Genomic DNA, 22,474 nt, shown 5'->3' with positions numbered 1-22,474 from the left:
AGTCCTGGTCCTGGAAGATCCCACAGGCCACGGAGCAACTAAGCCTGTGTGCCACAACTACTGAGCCTGCACTCTAGAGCCTGTGAGCCACAACTACTGAGCCTGCGTGCCACAACTACTGAAACCCACATGCCTAGAGCCCGTGCTCCACAGCAAGAGAAGCCACCACAGTGAGAAGCACGTGCACTGCAAAGAAGAGTAGCCCCCGCTCGCCGCAACTAGAGAAAGCCTGCACGCAGCAATGAAGACCCAATGCAGCCAAAAAGTAAATTTAAAAAAACACAAAAAATCCCCCAGTTTTGGAAGAAAATAGCTCACAGTTACTGAAGATTTACTATTGCCAGGAACTGTTCTAACCACTTGACCCATCTTAGCTCATTTATCCCTGCTCCCTCCATCCCAACAACCCTCCCAGGTAGGCACTCTATTGTACCCACTTTACAGGTAAGGAAAGTGAGGCAGAGTGGTTAAGTAGGTTAAGTAAGCCCACAGGTACGCAGCTACTAGGCATTCAAATACAGGCAGTGTGAGCCCCTCGCGGCTCCACGGCTCTATGGAATTACAGTGAGGCAGCTTCAGTTTAGCACCTCTGGTTTTTAGGGTTATAGATTCGGAATTCAAGAGCAGGACATCAGCATTGTGCGTGGGCTCCTGGCGGGGCTCTGCACCAAGGGCCTCGGGGATAGAAGATGCACCCGACAGCCCTCGGTCCTGAAGGGATTACGGTCTTGGGAGGGGTGGAAATGGGCAAGAAACAGGAAACAGCAGGTGCCACAGAGGGGTATGAGGTTCCCTGTGGACTCAGGGGTGGAGCACTGGTTGGAGCAAGGGAGTGGGGAGGCAGATTGTTCAAGAATTGGCAATAAATAAGGAGAAGTGTCTTTAAAGAGACAGCATTGAGATAAGTCTAAAAGGTGTTTTCCAAAATTGTTCTACACCCTCGTCTGACCCTCTGCAGCCAGGGTTATTCAGAGCACTAGCGTGCTGCCGTGGGGCACTAGAATCACATCCTCTCCTGTGCGGGGGCCTTTCCCACCTGCTGGCCCCTCCTCTCCCACCAGCACCCCTCATGTGGGGACCCTGAAGTGTGAGTGGGGGATCAATGATTTGGTGAGGGGATGGGTTCCAGATGTTTTCGCTGCAAACCTGGGCAACATGGTCAGCTTAGATCTGTGCACACACTACTGGCCTCGACACACAGGACGTTCAGAACCATGCCTGAACTCAGCCCTTAGGGTTGGGAGGCCTGATGCTCTCACTTCCCATAATTAAAAGCATCAAAGGTCAACGTGAAGGGTTTTCCTGGTGGCACAGTGGTTAAGAATCCGCCTGCCAGTGCAGGGGACACGGCTTCGAGCCCTGGTCCGGGAAGATCCCATATGCCGCGGAGCAACTAAGCCCGTGGGCCATAACTACTGAGCCTGTGCTCTAGAGCCCACGAGCCACAACTTCTGAGCCCGGGTGCCTAGAGCCCGCGCTCCGCAACAGGAGAAGCCACTGCAATGAGAAGCCCGCACGCCTCAATGAAGAGTAGCCCCCGCTTGCCGCAACTAGAGAAAGCTTGTGCGCAGCAATGAAGACCCAACGCAGCCATAAATAAATAATTTTTTTTTAAAAGTTTAGCTTAAAAAAAAAAAGAATGTCCAAAACTTTAAAAAAAAAAAGGTCAGCATGGAACATTTGGCAGTGAAAACACATTCGGAATAGTCTTTGAGTTTAGGCTTGCATTCAGCAGGCTTTTGGCTCTTTGCTTTTGTTTTTTAAAGCAGTGATTCAAACCACTGAGTTTGCCTTGAGTCTGCCTTTACAGCCCCCGAGACAAGTGTCTGTGACTGCAAGATATGTGCAAGGCCCAGCTCCTGGAAGCATGGGTTGCTATGGGTTGGGGGTCCTGGGCTGGCCCGGGGCCCCTTGAGAGCACTCAGTGGGGACTTGGTACTGTCTTTGAGAGGAGAGCGGATACAAGCACCACTTCACTGGCCTCTGTAAAGCAGTAACTAACTTTGTTTTGTATTCAGGCTGTTTTTCCTCTTTCCTCCATAAGCCCCATCTCCGCTGCTCACCTCCCACCCCACCCCCCCCACCAGAGAGAAAGCCCAGTTCTTCACTCCCCAAAGAAATCAGGAAATGGTTGTAATAAAGTCATAACAGATCCCATGACTCTTTAAGGCTGTGAGTTTACGGGCAATAGGTGCTAGGGTTCCGATGTGATTTATTCTTCAGCTTCTCGGCTATCCTGCTGCAGGGGGAAAGATGGTGTTAATAAGCTGTCATGCAAAAAAATTGACGCTGCTGTAAAAATAATCCTTCATTATGTATTTTTTCTTCACTGGCCTCCCGCTGCCAAAGTAAATGAGTAACGTTTTAAAGTATCGATTCTTTGACATCAAAATATTAACCTTAATTTGATTTTTCTGTCTCCCTTTTGTCTTCTTGTGAGGAGAATAAAGCTAGCTAGAAATAACTGTGGTAATTCTCCACATGGCAGTTCCCTAGAAGGTGCCAAGAAATATACAGATCCTGTGATGGGTGGATGGACCCTGGGCACTAGGGTGTTAGGGAGGAAGTGAAGGTGCCGCCATTGACACAGGAAGCATCCTTCCATTACTTTCAGGGTAGCCTACTTGCTTCTCAAGATTTCAGCTGCTTACATAGTCACTTTATTTTGTCAAGCTCTGTTATTATATTCTTTTATATGTGGATAGGAGACTCTGGTTGCTTGCTGTCGAATTTAGGGTGCTTTCCTCTGCAAGAAATAAAAAACCCAAATCAAACTGGTTTTAGTGGTAAAGGGAATTTTATTGGCTTACGTTGCTGAAAGATCTAAAGGCAGATAACTTCAGGCTAAGGTTGATCCAGCCATTCCACAGTGTTACTGCAGTGTTACTGGTTTCTTTCCTTTTACCAGCTTTGCCTCTACTTTAGATCAAGAGTGGTCATAAGATGACTGGCAGCAGTTTTGGGGGGTCAAAGTGTCTCAGAAAAAATCTTTGTCTCACATTCTCCAAAAGGTCTCACTTAGGTCATGTGACTTATCAGTCCCTGAAGTGTGAACAAAATATACACAGGCAGACTCAGAGACATCACAGGTTCAGTTCCAGACCACGGCAATGCAGCAAATATTACAATAAAGTGAGTCACAGGCATTTTTTGGTTTCCCAATGCATATAAAAGTTATGTTTATACTATACTGTAGTCTGTTAGGTGTGCAATAACATTTTATCTAAAACAAAACAATGTAGATACCTTAGTTAAAGAATAATTTATTGCCAAAAAATGCTAACAATCATCTGAGCCTTCAGCGAGTTGTAATCTTTTTTCAGGGATAACATCAAAGGTCACTGATCACAGATAACTATAACAAATATAACAATAATCAAAAAGTTTGAAATATTGCAAGAATTACCAACATGTGACACAGACACAAAGTGAGCAAATGCTGTTGGAAAAATGGAGCCAACAGACTTACTCAATACTGGGTTACCAGAAACCTTCAAATTGTAAAAATATCTATGAAGCACAATAAAGTGAAGCATGATAAAATGAGGTATACCTGTATTGTTTGTTGTTGTTTTGAGTGTTTCAATTGACAAATATTGGTGCTAGAAATATTTCATTGAAGGCAGGGCCCTATATATTTTTCTGTTGGTCCCGATCCCTTGCTTTCCTAGACATACAGGATAAGAACAAGGAAATGAGGTCAGACAGGAGGGAGCTCCTTCCTGTGGCCCCTGAATCTGAAATGGGGGAGATGGAGGAGAGCAGAGAAACGGGGGCATATTACCAATTAATAACATTTAATTCAAGAAAATAAATTTTTGTTCTTTGCAACAATGTTCATAAAGAGACAGGCTTAATGGAACTGAAATACAGAAGAAATTTCTCTGGTGAATTTGTTAATTTCCCACAATTTGGACTTTCCTATTTGTAATCCTGTTGTCCTCCCCCCGCCGCCTCCCCCGCCACACACACACCACCACCGGCATGGGGCCACATCCTTGCCCAAACCTGGGTTTTAGTGAACAATAAAGGATGTATAAATGACCTGGGACCTCTTCTGCCTTCTCTCTTCAGTGGGCAGTTTGCAGTTGTGAAGAAATGCCGTGAGAAAAGCACTGGTCTACAGTATGCCGCCAAATTCATCAAGAAGAGGAGGACCAAATCCAGCCGGCGGGGCGTGAGCCGTGAGGATATCGAGAGGGAGGTCAGCATCCTGAAGGAGATCCAGCACCCCAACGTCATCACCCTGCACGAGGTTTATGAGAACAAGACGGACGTCATCCTGATCCTGGAACTGTGAGTGCTGTGGCTGGGCGGGGAGGAGGGTGGGCTGCAGGCTTCCCGGCAGCTGGACAGCGCAGTGACCAGCCCCGGAGCCTCGTCAGGGATTGACTTGGCTTTGCCAAGTTCGAGAACTGCAGTGGGCGGTGCGCTGTGAGGCCGGCTGCAGTTATCTGGAGTAATTCTGCAGCAGCTTCCGTTGATGGGGTCCCACTTGATCTGCAGGTGGGTCCCCAATCTTGGGGTTCTTCCCCGTTTGTCTTGAGGTCGTCTGCCTTTTGAGTTTCATGTTAAGCTTTAGGCTTACGTTCTTCCCTCCTGTCACGCTGTTCCTCTGCCTCCCCTCTGTTTTCCTACTTCTCTTTTTCTCTTTCTTTCTCTATTCTCTTCCCTCTGTCTTACCACACCCCATTTTTAACTGTTGGAACTGTCAACACTCATATGAAAGGGTAAAAGTGAACCAGAATCACTCAGGGTGAGTGATTGTTTTTAAAGCGTTTTGCTGATTTTCTCAGGCACACCCTGCCCATCGGATGTTATTGTGGGAAACTGTAGCGTGATGTTCTGTGACGCATCCCCCTGTCCCTGGCCCTCTGCCTGAGGGCCCCACTCCTGGTCATGAGTCCAGCAACATGGGCTGGCAGGAGAGGAGAGGAAGTCATCAAAAACACGCCATTGGGAGTGTCTCTGGGCTGTTTGGATGGAGGACACACATTAGTACCCTGAGGGCAGAGGGAGGGATGGATGGAGCAATCCTGGGTGGTTCTTAGTGAACCACCCATTTCCTGGAGCCTCGAATTAAGATGTGTCCTTCTGCCAGCCCAGCAGCTCCCCCTAATGTGCAGATCTCTTAGGGCTAAGAGGTGATTTTTGAGACCAGGGGAGATGGAAGTGAAGGGAGGTATACAGAGGAAGCCCAGCCTTGGGGGCACTGCACTATGGGGACCTGCGCTTTGCTGTCACAAGGGCCTGGGATGCCCACTGCCTCTTGCCTCACCATTGGGATCTGGGCACATACCTTTATGTGTCTGAGCAACAACCTTCTTAACTATAAATTGGGGTCAATAATACCTACCTCAAAAGAGTTTTGAGGAGATAAATGAGATGAGAACGTAAACATGTCTGGCTCATGGATGTGTTTAATACATGTTTCTGGGAAGTTCTCAACCTCTGCACTAGTGACATATTGGGCTGCATAATCCTTTGTTCAGGGGGCCATCTTGTGTGTTGTAGGATGTTTAGCAACATCTCTGGCTTCTACCCACCAGATAGCATCCTCTTCCCTAGCTGTCACAGCTAAAAATGCCTCCAGACACTTCCACATATCCCCTGGGGGGCAGATTCTTTTCTCCCCCTACCCTCCTCCCCATCCCCCCACCCCCTCCTTGAGAACCACTGCTTTAAAGGAAGAGCAGGGTTTTAAGGGCACAGAGGATTAGAGGCCTGCTCAGGATTCAGCAGAGAAAAGACAGGAATCAGAGTGTAATCCTTGCTATGGCTTTATATGGTGACTTGGAAACCAGACAGAACCAAGATCAAAATCCAGGGCAAATCCTTTACCATTTATCTCTAAGCCTAAATTTCCTCCCTTAAGGCTGTTGTCAGAGACCATGAATGCAAAGTTCCTGGGAAAGAAATTATGTAGATCACAACTGTTTTGCGTTTTCAGAGAATTACCAGGTCACGCGTAGTAAGTCAAGAATATAATTTGCTCCCTTTGTATATCAGAATGTACAAATGATGCCGGGGAGTTACTTCCACCTGCGTGTGTATATTCTGGATTCAGCTTCTGTTGACTGACTCCCAATTCGTAGGTATTTTCCACTAGGTGCATTTATCCTGTGCATAGAATGGATAACATACAGATTTTTTTTACCACTTGATTTAAATTTTTTTAAAATTATTATACAGTAAATTTGATGTTGGGGGAGGGTTGTGTAATTCTATGAAAGTTGACACATGTATAGATTTGTGTAACCACCACCCAAATCAGGATTCAGAATAGTCCCATTGCCCCCAAAACTCCCTTGTACTCTCCCCTTCTAGTCACACCCACCTTCTTCCCTCTACCCTCTGGCAATCACTGAGCCATTCTCTATTACTGTAGTTTTGTCTTTTCAAAAATTATATAAGTAGGATTATAAAGTATTCAATCTTTTGAGACCGACTTCTTTCACTCAACATAATGCTTTTGAGATTTGTGCATGAGTCGTTTGCTCCTTTTTATTGCTGAATGGTATTCCATTGTGTGGTGTTTGTTTATCTACTCACCCATTGAAGGACATTTGGGTTGTTTCTAATATTTGGTGATCGTGCATACAGCTACCATAAACAGTCATGTGTGTGAACATAAGTTTTCATTTCTTTGGGGTAAATAACACTGAGTGGGTTTGCTGGGCCATGTGGTAAGTGTACATCTAACTCTACAAGCAGTTGCTAAACTGTGTTCTAAAGTGGCTTCACCATTTTACAGCCCTTCCAGCAATGAATGAACGTTCCAGTTGCTCCCATCAACCCTTTGTATTGTCAATATTTGTTTCTAATTGTAGCCATTCTGTTAGGTGGATAGTGGTGCACAGCTTTACACAGTTCATTATGTGGAGACCTTGAATAAAAGTTGAGGGGCTTCCCTGGTGGCGCAGTGGTTGAGAGTCCGCCTGCCGATGCAGGGGACGCGGGTTCGTGCCCCGGTCCGGGAAGATCCCACATACCGCGGAGCGGCTGGGCCCGTGAGCCATGGCCGCTGAACCTGTGTGTCCAGAGCCTGTGCTCCGCAACGGGAGAGGCCACAACAGTGAGAGGCCCGCGTACCGCAAAAAAAAAAAAAAAAAAAAAGTTAGCTCACAAAGAGCAGCTCTTAGGTGGAAGAAGCAGGAGGGATCTTAGAAGATGGCCCCTCCCCCACAGGGTCAGATGCATGTTTGTCTTCCCTGGGTATTTGCTCCTTACAGATTCCAGCATTCCCTGTGAGCTGATTGTCCTAGCCTTTTCACCCACCGGGCATGTGGGGAGTAGTGATGGTTACTTTTATGTGTCAATTGATTGTGCCACAGGGTGTCCCTACATTTGGTTAAACATTATTCTGGGTTGTGTCTTGAGGGTGTTTCTGGATGAGGTTAACATTTGAATCATAGACTTAGTAAAGCAGATTGCCCTCCCCAATGGGGGTGGGCCTCATCTAATTAGTTGAGGTTCCACATGGAACATAAAAGCTCACCTTACCCTGAATAAAAAGGAATTCCTCCTACCTGACGGCCTTCAAGCAGGGACATTGGCTTTTTCCTGTCTTCAGACTGAAACTGATACATTGGCCCTACTGGGTCACCAGCTGGGTTCAGTGGACTCCCCTTGCAGGTCTTGGGACTTGTCAGCCTCCATGATTGCATGCGCCAGTTTCTTAAAATAAATCTCTTTCTCTCTTTATATCTGTACATCCTTTTGGTTTTGTTTCTCTGGAGAACCCTGACTAATACAGTGGTACCAAAGGCTAAGGAGGGAAAGTGCACCCTTGTTTTCACATCACAAGTCTGTCCCATTTTATATCTATATTTACTTTGCCATGAAGAGGTGTTTTCATTTTTAATAGACTATTCAAAATATTAGGTCTGCCCAGGAGAAAGAGTCATCTTTGCCTTTGAGAAAATTATTGTTGTTGTAAATTCTAACAGCTTTAAAGGAAGATTTAGTCATCAGTGACATATTCCATCTCTTCTTTCCTTTCTTAAGAATGCTGGGATACAGTGGTGGTTAAGGAGAGAATAAAATGTAAGAATTTGTCAGAAAATAGCCCTATGACCTAATAGGGGCCCCTTGTCTGTATCCTCTGGTTCAGAAATCTTTAAGTGGATATATTTTTTTGATTTTGTTGCTTTGGGATGAACTCCATGGCAATAGAGCTTCCTTCAGGCTTACTAATGAAGCTTGCTCCCTTGTTGAAACTTCCCTCATTGAAGCCTGTTTCCACGTGGATGTGTGAGTTCTCACTCCCACATCTGGCCCTGTCCTTACCACTGAGACAGAGACCCCAAACTGCCACTCCATGCACTATTTCATGAGCTGCCCCTAATGATCTGGGCAAGATACAGAAATGATATCTTTTCCGTTCTTTGTACAGAAGCTACTTGGTGTCTGTGTTAAAGGCACAGTTGTCAAATCCTACTCCAGGATTTGACTTAAAATTTCTGTAAGCCCTGAAAGTAGTTTTTAAGAATGATATTTCCCCCACATGCTTCTCTGGAAAAGAATCTTTCCACACCTTATCTGCTATTGCAGCTCAGCAGAGCGTATACACCAAGGAAATAAACCTGATGTCTCAAAATCACAATTCCATGTCCTCCACATCCCATCGTTCCATAATGAAGTCATACAAAAATCTCTTTGTTCTGTTACAGCTCACCCGTGCATTGTCACATGGGCAAGCCACTACAAAACTTTGATCTTCAGCGCATGAGTCATTTCATAGCTTGCCCTGTTACCTGGTGAAAAGTGACGCTAAACAAAGTCAGTGCTAATCAGAGACACTGGCTTCTAGAATTCTGTTCCTAAACTTGCTGCTCAGAAACAGCTAAGTATTTCAAGCTGTGGATAATTTAGGTTCCCTCTGCCCAGACATGGGTCAAACCCAAATGCCTTTAGGGGCTGGACAGGTGATGTAAGTGAGTGAGGTTGTTCTACACAAAGCCTCAGAATCAGGGAGGCATCAGGGAATGGTGGGGACTGTGGCTAACTGAACCCTCAGCCGCTCTTCAGTTGATTGTTGCCATGTGGGATTTTGGATCCAGTGTTGCCAGACCCTGCAATCTTTTTCAAGAAAAGTCTGGTATCTAGGTTTTTAATTTTGGCAGTTCATAGTATTCATGAGCAGACAAAATAAAACCTTCCTGAAGGTCACATGTGGCCTTCACAGAACTCCAGATTCTAGCCTGTTTTATGTAAGCAATAAGTATTAGCAGCATGTGATAAATACAGTCAGAGACAGCCCCAAAAGGCTAGCAATTCTGTTGGAAAGGCAAGATACACACTTAGCATTACAAAATGATTTTTTAAATGTCCAGTGTGGTTTAACAGTGGTTCTCAAACTTCAGCGTGCTTCAGAATCTCCTGAAGCCTTGTTAAAATACACATTATTTGGCTGCACTTCCAGAGTTTCTGAATCAGTATGTCTAGGGTAAGGCCCAAGAATTTACATTTTAAACAAATTCCCAGGTGATGCCGATGCTGCTGGTCTAGGGTTCACCTTTTGAGAAGCTGTAGTAGGTTGAATTGTGTCTCCCCCAAAATGATAGGTTGAAGTCCCAACTCCCTTTATCACAAAGTGTCCCCTTATTTGGCAATAGGGTCGTTGCAGATGTCATTAGTTAAGATGAGGTCACACTGGAGTAGAGCGGGCTCCTTATCCCACGTGACCTTATAAGAAGAAGGCCATGTGGAGACAGAGACCTGGGGAGAAGGCCCTGTGGAGATGGAGGATTGAAGTGATGCAATAGTAGCATCTACAGGCTACTAGGAGAGAGGCCTGGAACAGATTCCTGTTGGAGCCCTCAGAAGGAACCACAGCCCACACCTTGCTTTCAGACTTCTGGCCTCCAGAGCTGTGAGACAATGAATTTCTGTTGTTTTTAGCCACCCATTGTGTGGTACTTTGTTACAGGAGCCTTAGCAAACTAATAGAGAAGCACTAGAATAGAAAACTACCCGTTGCTGGACTGCGAGCCCACTCATGTGTTAACCAAAAACTCTGTGAGCCAGTTAACAACAAAATAAAACACCTAATCATGGTAGTTCTTCCATCAGGCAACCAAGAAACAGTGGGATGCGTGACGCTTCCTCCCTGCAGGAAGCTTGCGCAGAGGAGGGCTGGAGTGGGGTAGGTGATTCTGGGTCTACCTTAAGTCAGGAATGGACATCACCCTGTCATGGCCTGCTTCAGGAGGGTCACCTGAGCTTTGGATGACCTGTCTGAAAGGTTACCCTGTTAAGATTTATAAAGTAAACATCCTAGAATTGCCATGTAAACTTGGCATAGAGGATTGTTCCAAAGAAATCAAGCCAGTTTGGATCTCCAACCTTAAATTTTCCCCTTTATTTGTTCTGCTTGGAATTTAAAGCAGGTCTTTAAGTTAGAGTAGTCTCTCCCCCCCCCCCCCTCTCTCTCTCTCTCTCTCTCTCTCTCTCTCTCTCTCTCTTTCTCTTTCTCGTAGGAAATTCAGTTTAGTGCAATATGCAGTGGTTGTAGCCAGGTGCAGGACATGGAATTAATGCACTCTATTTTTATTTATTTAATAAAGTAAATTTTATTACTTTTTTACTGTGGTAGAAAACACATAACATAAAATTGACCATCTTAACCATTTTTAAGTATACAGTTCAGTAGCATAACGTATTCACCTGTGCAACATATCTCCAGAACTTGTTCATCTTGCAAAATGGAAACTCTATACCAATGGAAGAACAACTCTCCTTTTCAGCTCTCTTTCTGACTTTGTCTAAGTTAATAATTTCTGGAATTCAGTTTGTTCATTGCAAACAACTGCCGAGTTGTATTCAGATATTTGTGTAATACTAGATCACTTTATGCGGGATCATTGTTAAGTTGGCTCACTCTCTTGTAGCCAAACGGAGATGCAGACTCATAAGAATATAAATATGATTGTTTCATTGTACATCAGCACAGTGGATGTATGTGGATAGGTTCATGCTTCACTGACAGCAAATCCAGAATTGCAAGGGCCTTTCAAGAAGCAAATGCAGTGATTAAAGTGATGGTTTCAGGGTACCTTAAAAGTGGCAAAGTTGTACTAAGCTGAACACAGTTATAGGGACATAAGTGATGCTGGTAAATGAGGCGTATCTGACGCCAGGGGCCTTTCAGTCTCCCACCCCCATTCTCTGCTGCTCTCCTGGTCCTCACAAGACACAAAAACACGTTAAGATTGCTTAAATGCTTTCCTTCCTTCCTTCCTTCCTTCCTTTCTTTCTTTCTCCCTCTCTCTTTCTTTCTTTCTTTCTTTCCTTTTCTTTCTTTCTTTCTTTCTTTCTTTCTTTCTTTCTTTCCTTCTTTCTTTCTTTCTTTCTTTCCTTCCTTCCTTCCTTCCTTCCTTCCTTCCTTCTTTTTTTTTCCTTTTTTGCTGCTACATTTGTTCTCTCTTCTCTGAGCTCCAGCCAGCTCTTTTTGACTTTTTGAACTTTTGTTTTTATTCACAAAGGTAATTTCAAGAACTGTTCTGGGTTACACTTTTGGCTTCTGGATCCTCAGATATCTACTATTAGGCAAGAACAGAGAACTGAAATGCATTTGGCAACAGTCTCAACCTTTCACAACAGAATTAAATTTGTGTAGAATAGGTTATTTTCCACTCAGGCATTCTCTTGAGAAATAAAACCCTGTATGTATGTCTTCCCCCATGCTCTTACTTCTTGCTAATTCGGTTGAAAGTGTTTCCTTGGCGTTTATTAAATGGGCATTTTTATTCACTTAAGTGGATTATTTGATTTCCAGATGGTCTTAGAAAAATTGGGACAATAAAAATCATAAAAACAAATCACACGTAGTATCTGTGAGCTCATAGATGTGTAGTTTTTATCATATATTCATAATTTTAATATCTGGCTCGATTTACTCTGTGCTGTATACGTAAGTTATAGATAGTGAGTATTTGAAATCTTTGCTTATCTCCAAGAAAGGTGTATAATTATTAAGGTTTGGTAAACTGGGGTAACACTGCTGCCTGCCAGCCTCAGAGACTTCCATAGCTGCAGTGATGGGCTATTAATCCCTCCTCAGGGACCACAGATTCTACTTTATGATGCTCTGGGGTACTCCAAGTCCCTGGGAACTGTTCACACTTCCTCTTGGAATCTCACAGCCATGTCACAGATCTCATTCTTCTTCCTGTCTTGGTTAACCATTCTCCTAATCAACACTTCAAGAGCATGCAACAGGTTACTCTGTAGAATTGTGGCTTCAAATGACCCCTCAGGCGTTCTGGTTTCCCCTCTTGCTCTGCTCCCTCTCCTTGCCTCTCTGGTTTCGTCCGTCCGAGGTGGGGGCCGTCCTGGACACGATCACAGCCTCGCTGCACTGCTCAGCTTCTTTTCTGCCCCCAGAGCCCAGGTCCCTCCCAGGTCGAGGGCTGCTGGTTTGGTGGTCCACGTTCAGTCCAGACCTTCTGCCTGGCTTGCCTCACGCTGCTCATACAGCACCCACGTCTAGGCACACGGCGCCCAGAATTCTGGGGTGTGGTTGGGATCAGCTTCGGGAACAAGAAGCTGGGGGGGACTCCCCCCGAGCCAGTGCCACAGAAGAGAGAGCATCCAGATCACAGGTCATGGGTGGGATTCCCTTATTAGGCTAGTATTTAGAGTAGATCAGTAACAATCTCTCCAGAGCATCGATGACTCCCTGGGAGCCTCCCTTCTGCCTCTCGTCATTGAAAAATGTTGTTTAAAGAACAAACAGAAGGTCAAGACCTTCAAGATGGCGGAGGAGTAACACGTGGAGATCACCTTCCTCCCCACAAATACATCAGAAATACATCTACACGTGGAACAACTCCTACAGAACACCTACTGAACGCTGGCAGAAGAGCTTAGACCTCCCAAAAGGCAAGAAACTCCCCACGTACCTGGGTAGGGCAAAAGAAAAAAGAAAACACAGAGACAAAAGAATAGGGACAGGACCTGCACCAGTGGGAGGCATCTGTGAAGGAGGAAAGGTTTCCACACAGTAGAAGCCCCTTCGCGGGTGGAGACTGCGGGTGGCGGAGGGGGGAGCTTCAGAGCCACGGAGGTGAGCGCAGCCACCGGGGTGCGGAGGGCAAAGAGGAGAGATTCCCGCACAGAGTATCGGTATTGACCAGCACTCACCATCCGATAGGCTTGTCTCCCCACCCGCCGGGGCGGGCGGGGCTGCGAGCTGAGGCTCGGGCTTCAGAGGTCAGATCCCAGGGAGAGGACTGGGGTTGGCTGCCTGAACACAGCCTGGAGGGGTCTAGTGCGCCACAGCAAGCTAAGAGGGAGTCCGGGAAAAAGTCTGGACCTGCCTAAGAGTCAAGAGATCATTGTTTCGGGGTGCGCGAGGAGAGGGAATTCAGAGCACCGCCTAAACGAGCTCCTGAGACAGGCACGAGCCGCGGCTATCAGCGTGTACACCAGAGACGGGCATGAGACACTAAGGCTGCTGCTGCTGCCACCAAGAAGCCTGTGTGCAAGCACAGGTGACTATCCACACCTCCTCTCCCGGGAGTCTTTGCAGCCCACCACTGCCAGGGTCCCGTGATCCAGGGATAGCTTCCCTGGGAGAACACATGGTGCACCTCAGGTGCAACGTCCCGCCGGACTCTGCCGCCGCAGGCTCTCCCCTCATCCGTACCCCTCCCTCCCCCCGGCCTGAGTGAGCCAGAGCCCCACTCAAGCTACTTCTTTAACCCCGTCCTGTCTGAGCGACAAACAGATGCCCTCAGGCGACCTACACGCAGAGGTGGGGCCAAATCCAAAGCTGAGCCCCTGGGAGCTGTGCGAACAAAGAAGAGAAAGGGAAATCTCTCCCAGCAGCCTCAAGAGCAGCAGATTAAATCTCCACAATCAACTTATGTACCCTGCATCTGTGGAATACCTGAATAGACAACGAATCATCCCAAATTGAGGAAGTGGACTTTGGGAGCAACTGTAGACTTGGGGTTCGCTTTCTGCACCCAATTTATTTCTGGTTTTATGTTTATCTTAGTTTAGTATTTAGAGTTTATTATCCTTGGTAGATTTGTTTATTCATTTGGTTGCTCTCTTCCTTTTTTTTTTAATATAGATATATATATATTTTTTTCTTTTCTCTCTTTTTGTGAGTGTGTATATGTATGCTTCTTTATGTGATTTTGTCCGTATAGCTTTGCTTATGCCATTTATCCTCAGGTTCTATCTGTCCGTTTGTTTTTTTTCTTTGTTTGTTTGTTTTTGCAATATGCGGGCCTCTCACTGTCGTGGACTCTCCCATTGCAGAGCACAGGCTCCGGATGGGCAGGCTCAGCGGCCATGGCTCACGGTCCCAGCCGCTCAGCGGCATGTGGGATCTTCCTGGACTGGGGCACAAACCCGTGTCCCCTGCATTGGCAGGTGGACTCTCAACCACTGTGCCACCAGGGAAGCCCTTTTTTTTTTTTTTTAGTATAGTTTTTAGCACTTGTTATCATTAGTGGATTTGTTTTTTGGTTTAGGTGCTCTCCTTTCTTTTTTTAAATTAATTTTTAAGTTTTTAATAATTTTTAAATTTTTATTTTATTAACTTTATTTTATTTTATTTTATTCTTTCGTTTTTTCTCCATTTTCTTCTGAGCCATGTGGCTGACAGGGTCTTGCTGCTCCAGCCAGGTGTCAGGCCTGTGCCTCTGAGGTGGGAGAGCCAAGTTTGGCACCAGAAACCTCCCAGTAACATGTAATATAAAATGGCAAAACCTCTCCCAGAGACCTCCATCTCAATGCTAAGACCCAGCTCCACTCAACGACCAGCAAGCTCCAGTGTTGGACACCCTATGCCAAACAACTAGCAAGACACTAGGAACACTAAAGCACCCATTAGCACAGAGACTGACCAAAATCATAATAAGGTCACAGTTACCCCCAAACCCAACACTGGACATGGTCCTGCCCACCAAAAAGACAGGCTCCAGCCTCATCCACCAAAAAGCAGGCACCAGTCCCCTCCACCAGGAAGCCTACACAACCCACTGAACCAACCTTACCCGCTGAGGGCAGACACCAAAAACAACGGGAACTACGAACCTGCAGCCTGTGAAAAGGAGACCCCAAACACAGTAAGTTATGCAAAATGAGAAGACACAGAAACACACAGCAGATGAAGGAGCAAGGTAAAAACCCACAAGACCAAACAAATGAAGAGGAAATAGGCAGTCTACCTGAAAAAGAATTCAGATTAATGATAGTAAAGATGATCCAAAATCTTGGAAATAGAATGGAGAAAATACAAGAAACGTTTAACAAGGACCTAGAAGAACTAAAGAGCAAACAAACAATGATGAACAACACAATAAATAAAATTAAAAGTTCTCTAGAAGGAATCAATAGCAGAATAACTGAGGCAGAAGAACGGATAAGTGACCTGGAAGATAAAATAGTGGAAATAACTACCATAGAGCAGAATAAAGAAAAAAGAATGAAAAGAATTGAGGACAGTCTCAGAGACCTCTGGGACAACATAAAACACACCAACATTCAAATTATAGGGGTACCAGAAAAAGAAGAACAAAGAAAGGGACTGAGAAAATACTTGAAGAGATTATAGTTGTAAACTTCCCTAATATGGGAAAGGAAATAATCAAGTCCAGGAAGCACAGAGTCCCATACAGGATAAATCCAAGGAGAAACATGCCAAGTCACATATTAATCAAACTAGCAAAAATTAAATACAAAGAAAAAATATTAAAAGCAGCAAGGGAAAAACAACAAATGACATACAAGGGAGTCCCTAAAAGGTTAACAGCTGATCTTTCAGCAGAAATTCTGCAAGCCAGAGGGAGTGGCAGGACATATTTAAAGTGATGAAAGGGAAAAACCTACAACCCAGATTACTCTGCCCAGCAAGGATCTCATTCAGATTCTATGGAGAAATCAAAAGCTTTACAGACAAGCAAAAGCTAAGAGAATTCAGCACCACCAAACCAGCTTTACAACAAATGCTAAAGAAACTTCTCTAGGAATGAAACACAAGACAAGGAAAAGACCTACAGTAACAAACCAAAAACAATTAAGAAAATGGTAATAGGAACATACATATTGATAACTAACTTAAATGTAAATGGATTAAATGCTCCAACCAAAAGACATAGACTGGCTGAATGGATACAAAAACAAGACCTGTATATATCGTGTCTACACGAGACCTACTTCAGACCTAGTGACACATACAGACTGAAAGCGAGAGGATGGAAAAAGATACTCCATGTAAATGGAAATCAAAGGAAAGCTGGAGTAGCAATTCTCATATCAGACAAAATAGACTTTAATATAAAGACTATTAGAAGAGACAAAAAAGGATACTACATAATAATCAAGGGATCAATCCAAGAAGAAGATATAACAATTGTAAATATTTATGTACCCAACATAGGAGCACCTCAATACATAAGGCAAATGCTAACAGCCATAAAAGGGAAAACCAACAGTAACAGAATCAAAGTAGGGGACTTTAACACCCCACTTTTACCAATGAACAGATCATCCAAAATGAAAATAAATAAGGAAACACAAGCTTTAAATGATACATTAAACAAGATGGACTTAATTGATATTTATAAGAAATTCCATCCAAAAACAACACAATAAACTTTCTTCCCAAGTGCTCATGGAACAATCTCCAGGATAGATCATATCCTGGGTCACAAATCAAGCCGTGGTAAATTTAAGAAAACTGAAATTGTATCAAGTATCTTTTCTGACCACAACGCTATGAGACTAGATATCAATTACAGGGAAAGAAATTTGTAAAAAATATAAACACATAGAGGCTAAACAGCACTACTAAATAACCGAGAACACTGAAGAAATCAAAGACGAAATCAAAAAATACCTAGAAACAAATGACAATGAAGACCCAAAACCTATGGGATGCAGCAAAAGCAGTTCTAAGAGAGACGTTTATAGCAACACAGTCCTACCTCAAGAAACAAGAAACATCTCAAATAAACAAGCTAACCTTACAGCTAAAGCAATTAGAGAAAGAAGAACAAGAAAACCCCAAAGTTAGAAGAGGGAAAGAAATCATAAAGATCAGGTCAGAAATAAGTGAAAAAGAAATGAAGGAAACAATAGCAAAGACCAGTAAAACTAAAAGCTAGTTGTTTGAGAAGATAAACAAAATTGATAAACCATTAGCCAGACTCATCAAGAAAAAAAGGGAGAAGACTCAAATCAATAGAGTTAGAAATGAAAAAGGAGAAGTAACAACTGACACTGCAGAAATACAAAGAATCATGAGAGATTACTACAAGTAACTATATGCCAATAAAATGGACAACATGGAAGAAATGGACACATTCTTAGAAAAGCACAACCTTCCAAGACTGAACCAGGAAGAAGTAGAAAATACAGACCAATCACAAGCAATGAAATTCAGACTGTGATTAAAAATCTTCCAACAAACAAAAGCCCAGGACCAGATGGCTTCACAGGCGAATTCTATGAAACATTCAGAAAAGAGCTAACACCTATCCTTCTCAAACTCTTCCAAAATATAGCAAAGGGAGGAACACTCCCAAAATCATTCTATGCGGCCACCATCACCCTGATACCAAAACCAGACAAATATATCACAAAGAAAGAAAACTACAGGCCAACATCACTGATGAACATAGATGCAAAAATCCTCAACAGAATACTAGCAAAGAGAATCCAACAGCACATTAAAAGGATCATACACCATGATCAAGTGGGGTTTATCCCAGGAATGCAGGGATTCTTCAATATATGCAAATCAATCAATGTGATAAACCATGTTAAATTGAAGGAGAAAAACCATATGATCATCTCAATAGATGCAGAGAAAGCTTTCGACAAAATTCAACACCCATTTATGATAAAAACCCTCCAGAAAGTAGGCATAGAGAACCTCAGCATAATAAAGGCCATATATGACAAACCCACAGCCAACATAATTCTCAATGGTGAAAAACTGAAACCATTTCCTCTAAGAACAGGAACAAGACAAGGTTGTCCACTCTCACCACTATTATTCAACATAGTTTTGGAAGTTTTAGCCACAGCAATCAGAGAAGAAAAAGAAATAAAAGGAATCCAAATTGGAAAAGAAGAAGTAAAACTCTCACTGTTTGCAGATGACATACTATACATAGAGAATCCTAAAGATGCTACCAGAAAACTACTAGAGCTAATTAATCAATTTGGTAAAGTTGCAGGATACAAAATTAATGCACAGAAATCTCTTGCATTCCTATACACTAATGAATAAAATACCTAGGAATAAACCTACCTAAGGAGACAAAACACCTGTATGCAGAAAACTATAAGACACTGATTAAAGAAATTAAAGATGATACAAACAGATGGAGAGATATACCATGTTCTGGGATTGGAAGAATCAACATTCTGAAAATGTACTACCCAAAGCAATCTACAGATTCAATGCAATCCCTATCAAACTACCAATGGCATTTTTCACAGAACTAGAAAAAAAACATTTCACAATTTGTATGGAAACACAAAAGACCCTGAATAGCCAATGCAATCCTGAGAAAGAAAAACGGAGCTGGAGGAATCAGGCTCCCAGACTTCAGACTATACTACAAAGCTACAGTAATCAAGACAGTATGGTACTGGCACAAAAACAGAAATATAGGTCAATGGAACAGGGTAGAAAGTCCAGAGATAAACCCACGCACATATGATCACCTTATTTTTGATAAGGGAGGCAAGAATATACAATGGAGAAAAGACAGTCTCTTCAATAAGTGGTGCTCGGAAAACTGGACAGCTCCATGTAAAAGAATGAAATTAGAATACTCCCTAACACTATACACAAAAATAAATTCAAAATGGCTTAAAGACCTAAATGTAAGGCCTGACACTATAAAACTCTTAGAGGAAAACATAGGCAGAACATTCTATGACATAAATCAGCAAGATCCTTTCTGACCCACCTCCTAGAGAAATGGAGATAAAAACAAAAATAAACAAATGGGAACTAATGAAACTTAAAAGGCTTTTTACAGCAAAGGAAACCATAAACAAGATAAAAAGACAACCCTCAGAATGGGAGAAAATATTTGCAAGTGAAGCAACTGACAAAGGGTTAATCTCCAAAATTTACAAGCAGCTCATGCAGCTCAATATCAAAAAAACAAACAACCTAATCCAAAAATGGGCAGAAGACCTAAATAGACATTTCTCCAAAGAAGATATACAGATTGCAAACAAACACATGAAAGGATGCTTAACATCACTAGTCATTAGAGAAATGCAAATCAAAACTACAATGAGGTATCACCTCACATCAGTCAGAATGGCCATCATCAAAAAATCTTCAAACAATAAAGGCTGGAGAGAGTGTGGAGAAATGGGAAGCCTCTTGCACTGTTGGTGGGAATGTCAATTGATACAGCCACTGTGGAGAACAGTATGGTGGTTCCTTAAAAAACTAAAAATAGAACTACCATACCACCCAGCAATCCTGGCATATACCCTGCGAAAACCATAATTCATAAAGAGTCAAGTACCACAATGTTCATTGCAGCTCTATTTACAATAGCTAGGACATGGAAGCAACCTAAGTGTCCATTGACAGATGAATGGATAAAGAAGATGTGGAACATATATACAATGGAGTATTACTCAGCCATAAAAAGAAACGAAATTGAGTTATTTGTTGTGAGGTGGATGGACCTAGAGTCTGTCCTGCAAACTGAAGTAAGTCAGAAAGAGAAAAACAAATACCGTATGCTAACACATATATATGGAATCTAAAAAAAAAAAAAAAAAAAAGACGCAGATGTAGAGAATGGACTTGAGGACACGGAGAGGGGGAAGGGTAAGCTGGGATGAAGTAAGAGAGTGGCATGGATGTATAAATACACTACCAAATGTAAAATAGATAGCTAGTGGGAAGCAGCTGCATAGCCCAAGGAGATCAGCTCGGTACTTTGTGACCACCTAGAGGGGTGGGATAGGGAGGGCGGGAGGGAGATGAAAGAGGGAGGAGATATGGGGATATATATATACATATAGCTGATTCAGTTTGTTATACAGCAGAAACTAACACAACATTGTAAAGCAATTATACTCCAATAAAGATGTTTTAAAAAAAAGAACAAACAGAAATAGTTCTAAAAACAACCTTATATTGCTTTTTTCCCTTACTTGTCTTTCCAAGTAACTGAATATTACCTTACTTTCTTATGTTTCTTTCTTTTTTTTTTAATCATGTGTCTAACTTGTTTTCATTATGGTCGAAATCACTCTAAGGCAGAGGAGGAACCTCAGCAGTTGGTATTTGCTTGTTCCATCCTGAAATGTCAGTTTCATTTCCAGCCTCTAAACGAATGTAGTTACCAGTCATGGCTACAGTGAAACGTGAATGCTGCTCTATTGATGAAATCAGGTGTAAGTGAAACATCGGCTAAAGGACCTCGTTCTCCCTAGATGACAGAATATTTTCCCCCAATATTTTGATGATAAAATTCAAGTAGAATTGATTGTTTCAGAAACACAGGGTAGAATGTTCACTTGTATTTAGTCATGTGCAGTCGGTGTGGATCTTTCTATATAAACTTCCTTGAGAGAGAGGATAAAGGACAAGAGAGGCTTTCCTTGGAGAAGAAAGAGAAGCTGCACTTCACTGAGTCTTTGGGTCAGTCAGTCTCTGCGGGGCCCCTGCCTTATGTTTTCTCATTTAGTCCTTGGGCACAAGCCCAGGAGGGTGGTATTGTCACCACCCTCCAGATTTGGAAAGCTGTGCCTATCCAATCCTGATAGAGGGATGGGGGATTCTAACTCTCAGACAGCTTCTCAGGGAGGGAAATTTTTTGTTTGAGTCCTGAAGTTCTGCTGAGCCCCTGTAGGACTTAGCCGACAAGGCTAGGCCGTCATCTTTGGGGGTTGCGGGGAGGGTGAATGAAATAAAAGACCATCTTGGAGCAGGGAGGGTGTTCCCGGTCTGCCCCCTCACCCTGTTCCTCATCTAGGGCTGCAGTCACCTTGACCATGACCTTCAAGGGCAGTGATGCTCACATTCCAGTGGCTCTTGAGCCGTATTTGCTCCTCTCAATTTCAAAGCAGTGACTTAGCAGCTTTTGAAAGCCAATCTGGACCTTGAGAACCTTTCTGTTTCTCTCTTTGTTTCTGTTTCTCCGACAGTCATGTTGTTCTTACCCCCTCATTTCTTTGTGTTTCCACGATGTTGGGAGAGAGCAGAAAACGTCCTAGTGTCCCCATGGGAATGAAGGTGTCCAGGGCGGCTTTGTGAGGGCCCTGGTGTGTGTATTTGCCCCCCTCAATGTGTTTCTTTGAGGGCAAGAGCATATCCTGCTTTGGGTCCCACAGCTCTTAAGACTGTTCTTGGCCCAATAAATGTATGCAAAGTCCAGATAGAGTCAGAAGAACATCACAATATGATGGAAGGGGTCACGTGTGGCTCAAGAGCCAGCTGACTACTGATGGAGACATTTTTCTTTGTGAGATGCTGATTGACTTGCTTGGGCTTCAGATAACGTAGTACTCTTTTTTTTTTTTTTTTTTTTTTTTTTGCGGTACACGGGCCTCTCACTGTTGTGGCCTCTCCCGTTGCGGAGCACAGGCTCCGGACGCACAGGCTCAGCGGCCATGGCTCACGGGCGCAGGCGCTCCACGGCATGTAGGATCTTCCCGGACCGGGGCACGAACCCGTGTCCCCTGCATCGGCAGGCGGACTCTCAACCACTGCGCCACCAGGGAAGCCCAAACGTAGTACTCTTGACTAAGTTTCTTAGAGGGTAAGGAATAAAACCTTGAACCTGAGGGTTTGAGTCAGTCTGGATTCTACCAGAAAGCAGATGGCACACCCAAGCAGGGATATTTGAAGAGCATTTAATAAAGAGACAATTAATAAAGGTGTGTCCAAGGGTTAAAGAAAACAAGTACTGGGAAAGCACCCTGGAACTAGTGATAGCAAGGTGCTCCCACCACCCTTAGATCTGAAGGGGAGGAGAGGGAGTGACTTAGGAAAGGATAACTTCCTGGAGAGAAGAACCACCTGACCTGAGCTGAGCGCTCAGTAGAGGGACTCGGCCCTTCCTTGGCAACCTGGCAGGGGAAACAGGGTTGACCTCACTCTCCTTCCCTGTTGATGCTGCCTATTGACCAAACCAAACCTGAAGCCAATTGACAAGGGAACCTTTTCATTCAGTCTCAGTGAGCAGCCTCCCTGCACCCAGAAGTGGATGGAGAAGAGTAGAACATGGACCTGGAGAGGTAAATAGAAAATAATCTTGCTCTGGGTTTAGAGGGGTTTTCTTCTTGATTCTCTAATCCTTTTGACACTAAGTACTTACAGTCCGAACTTCCTGGCACCCCCTCATGAAATCTGTCCAGACCTGAAAAATACCAATCTGTCACTGGATGGTTAGGGTCCATTTGATCTCATGCCCTCTTTTATCAAAGGCTGTGTGCCCATCACACATTCGTAAAAAGGAAGGAC

The 22,474-nt window shown here is 43.7% G+C and overlaps 1 protein-coding gene across 4 annotated transcripts in view; it reads left to right on the top strand.

Moving 5' to 3' along the window:
• The window catches only part of DAPK1 (death associated protein kinase 1), a 209,652-nt gene that overhangs the window by 100,911 nt on the left and 86,267 nt on the right, over positions 1-22,474 (top strand). For all 4 annotated transcript variants that reach the window (XM_033411366.2, XM_049710899.1, XM_033411367.2 and 1 more), the window contains exon 3: positions 4,075-4,296. In XM_033411366.2, coding sequence (XP_033267257.1) covers positions 4,075-4,296 — 222 coding nt within the window. The remainder of the gene's footprint in view (positions 1-4,074; positions 4,297-22,474) is intronic.

This window comes from Orcinus orca, chromosome 6 (assembly GCF_937001465.1).
Source record: "Orcinus orca chromosome 6, mOrcOrc1.1, whole genome shotgun sequence".
NCBI classification, from domain to species: domain Eukaryota; kingdom Metazoa; phylum Chordata; class Mammalia; order Artiodactyla; family Delphinidae; genus Orcinus; species Orcinus orca.
This window is presented reverse-complemented; position numbering and strand designations above follow the sequence as displayed.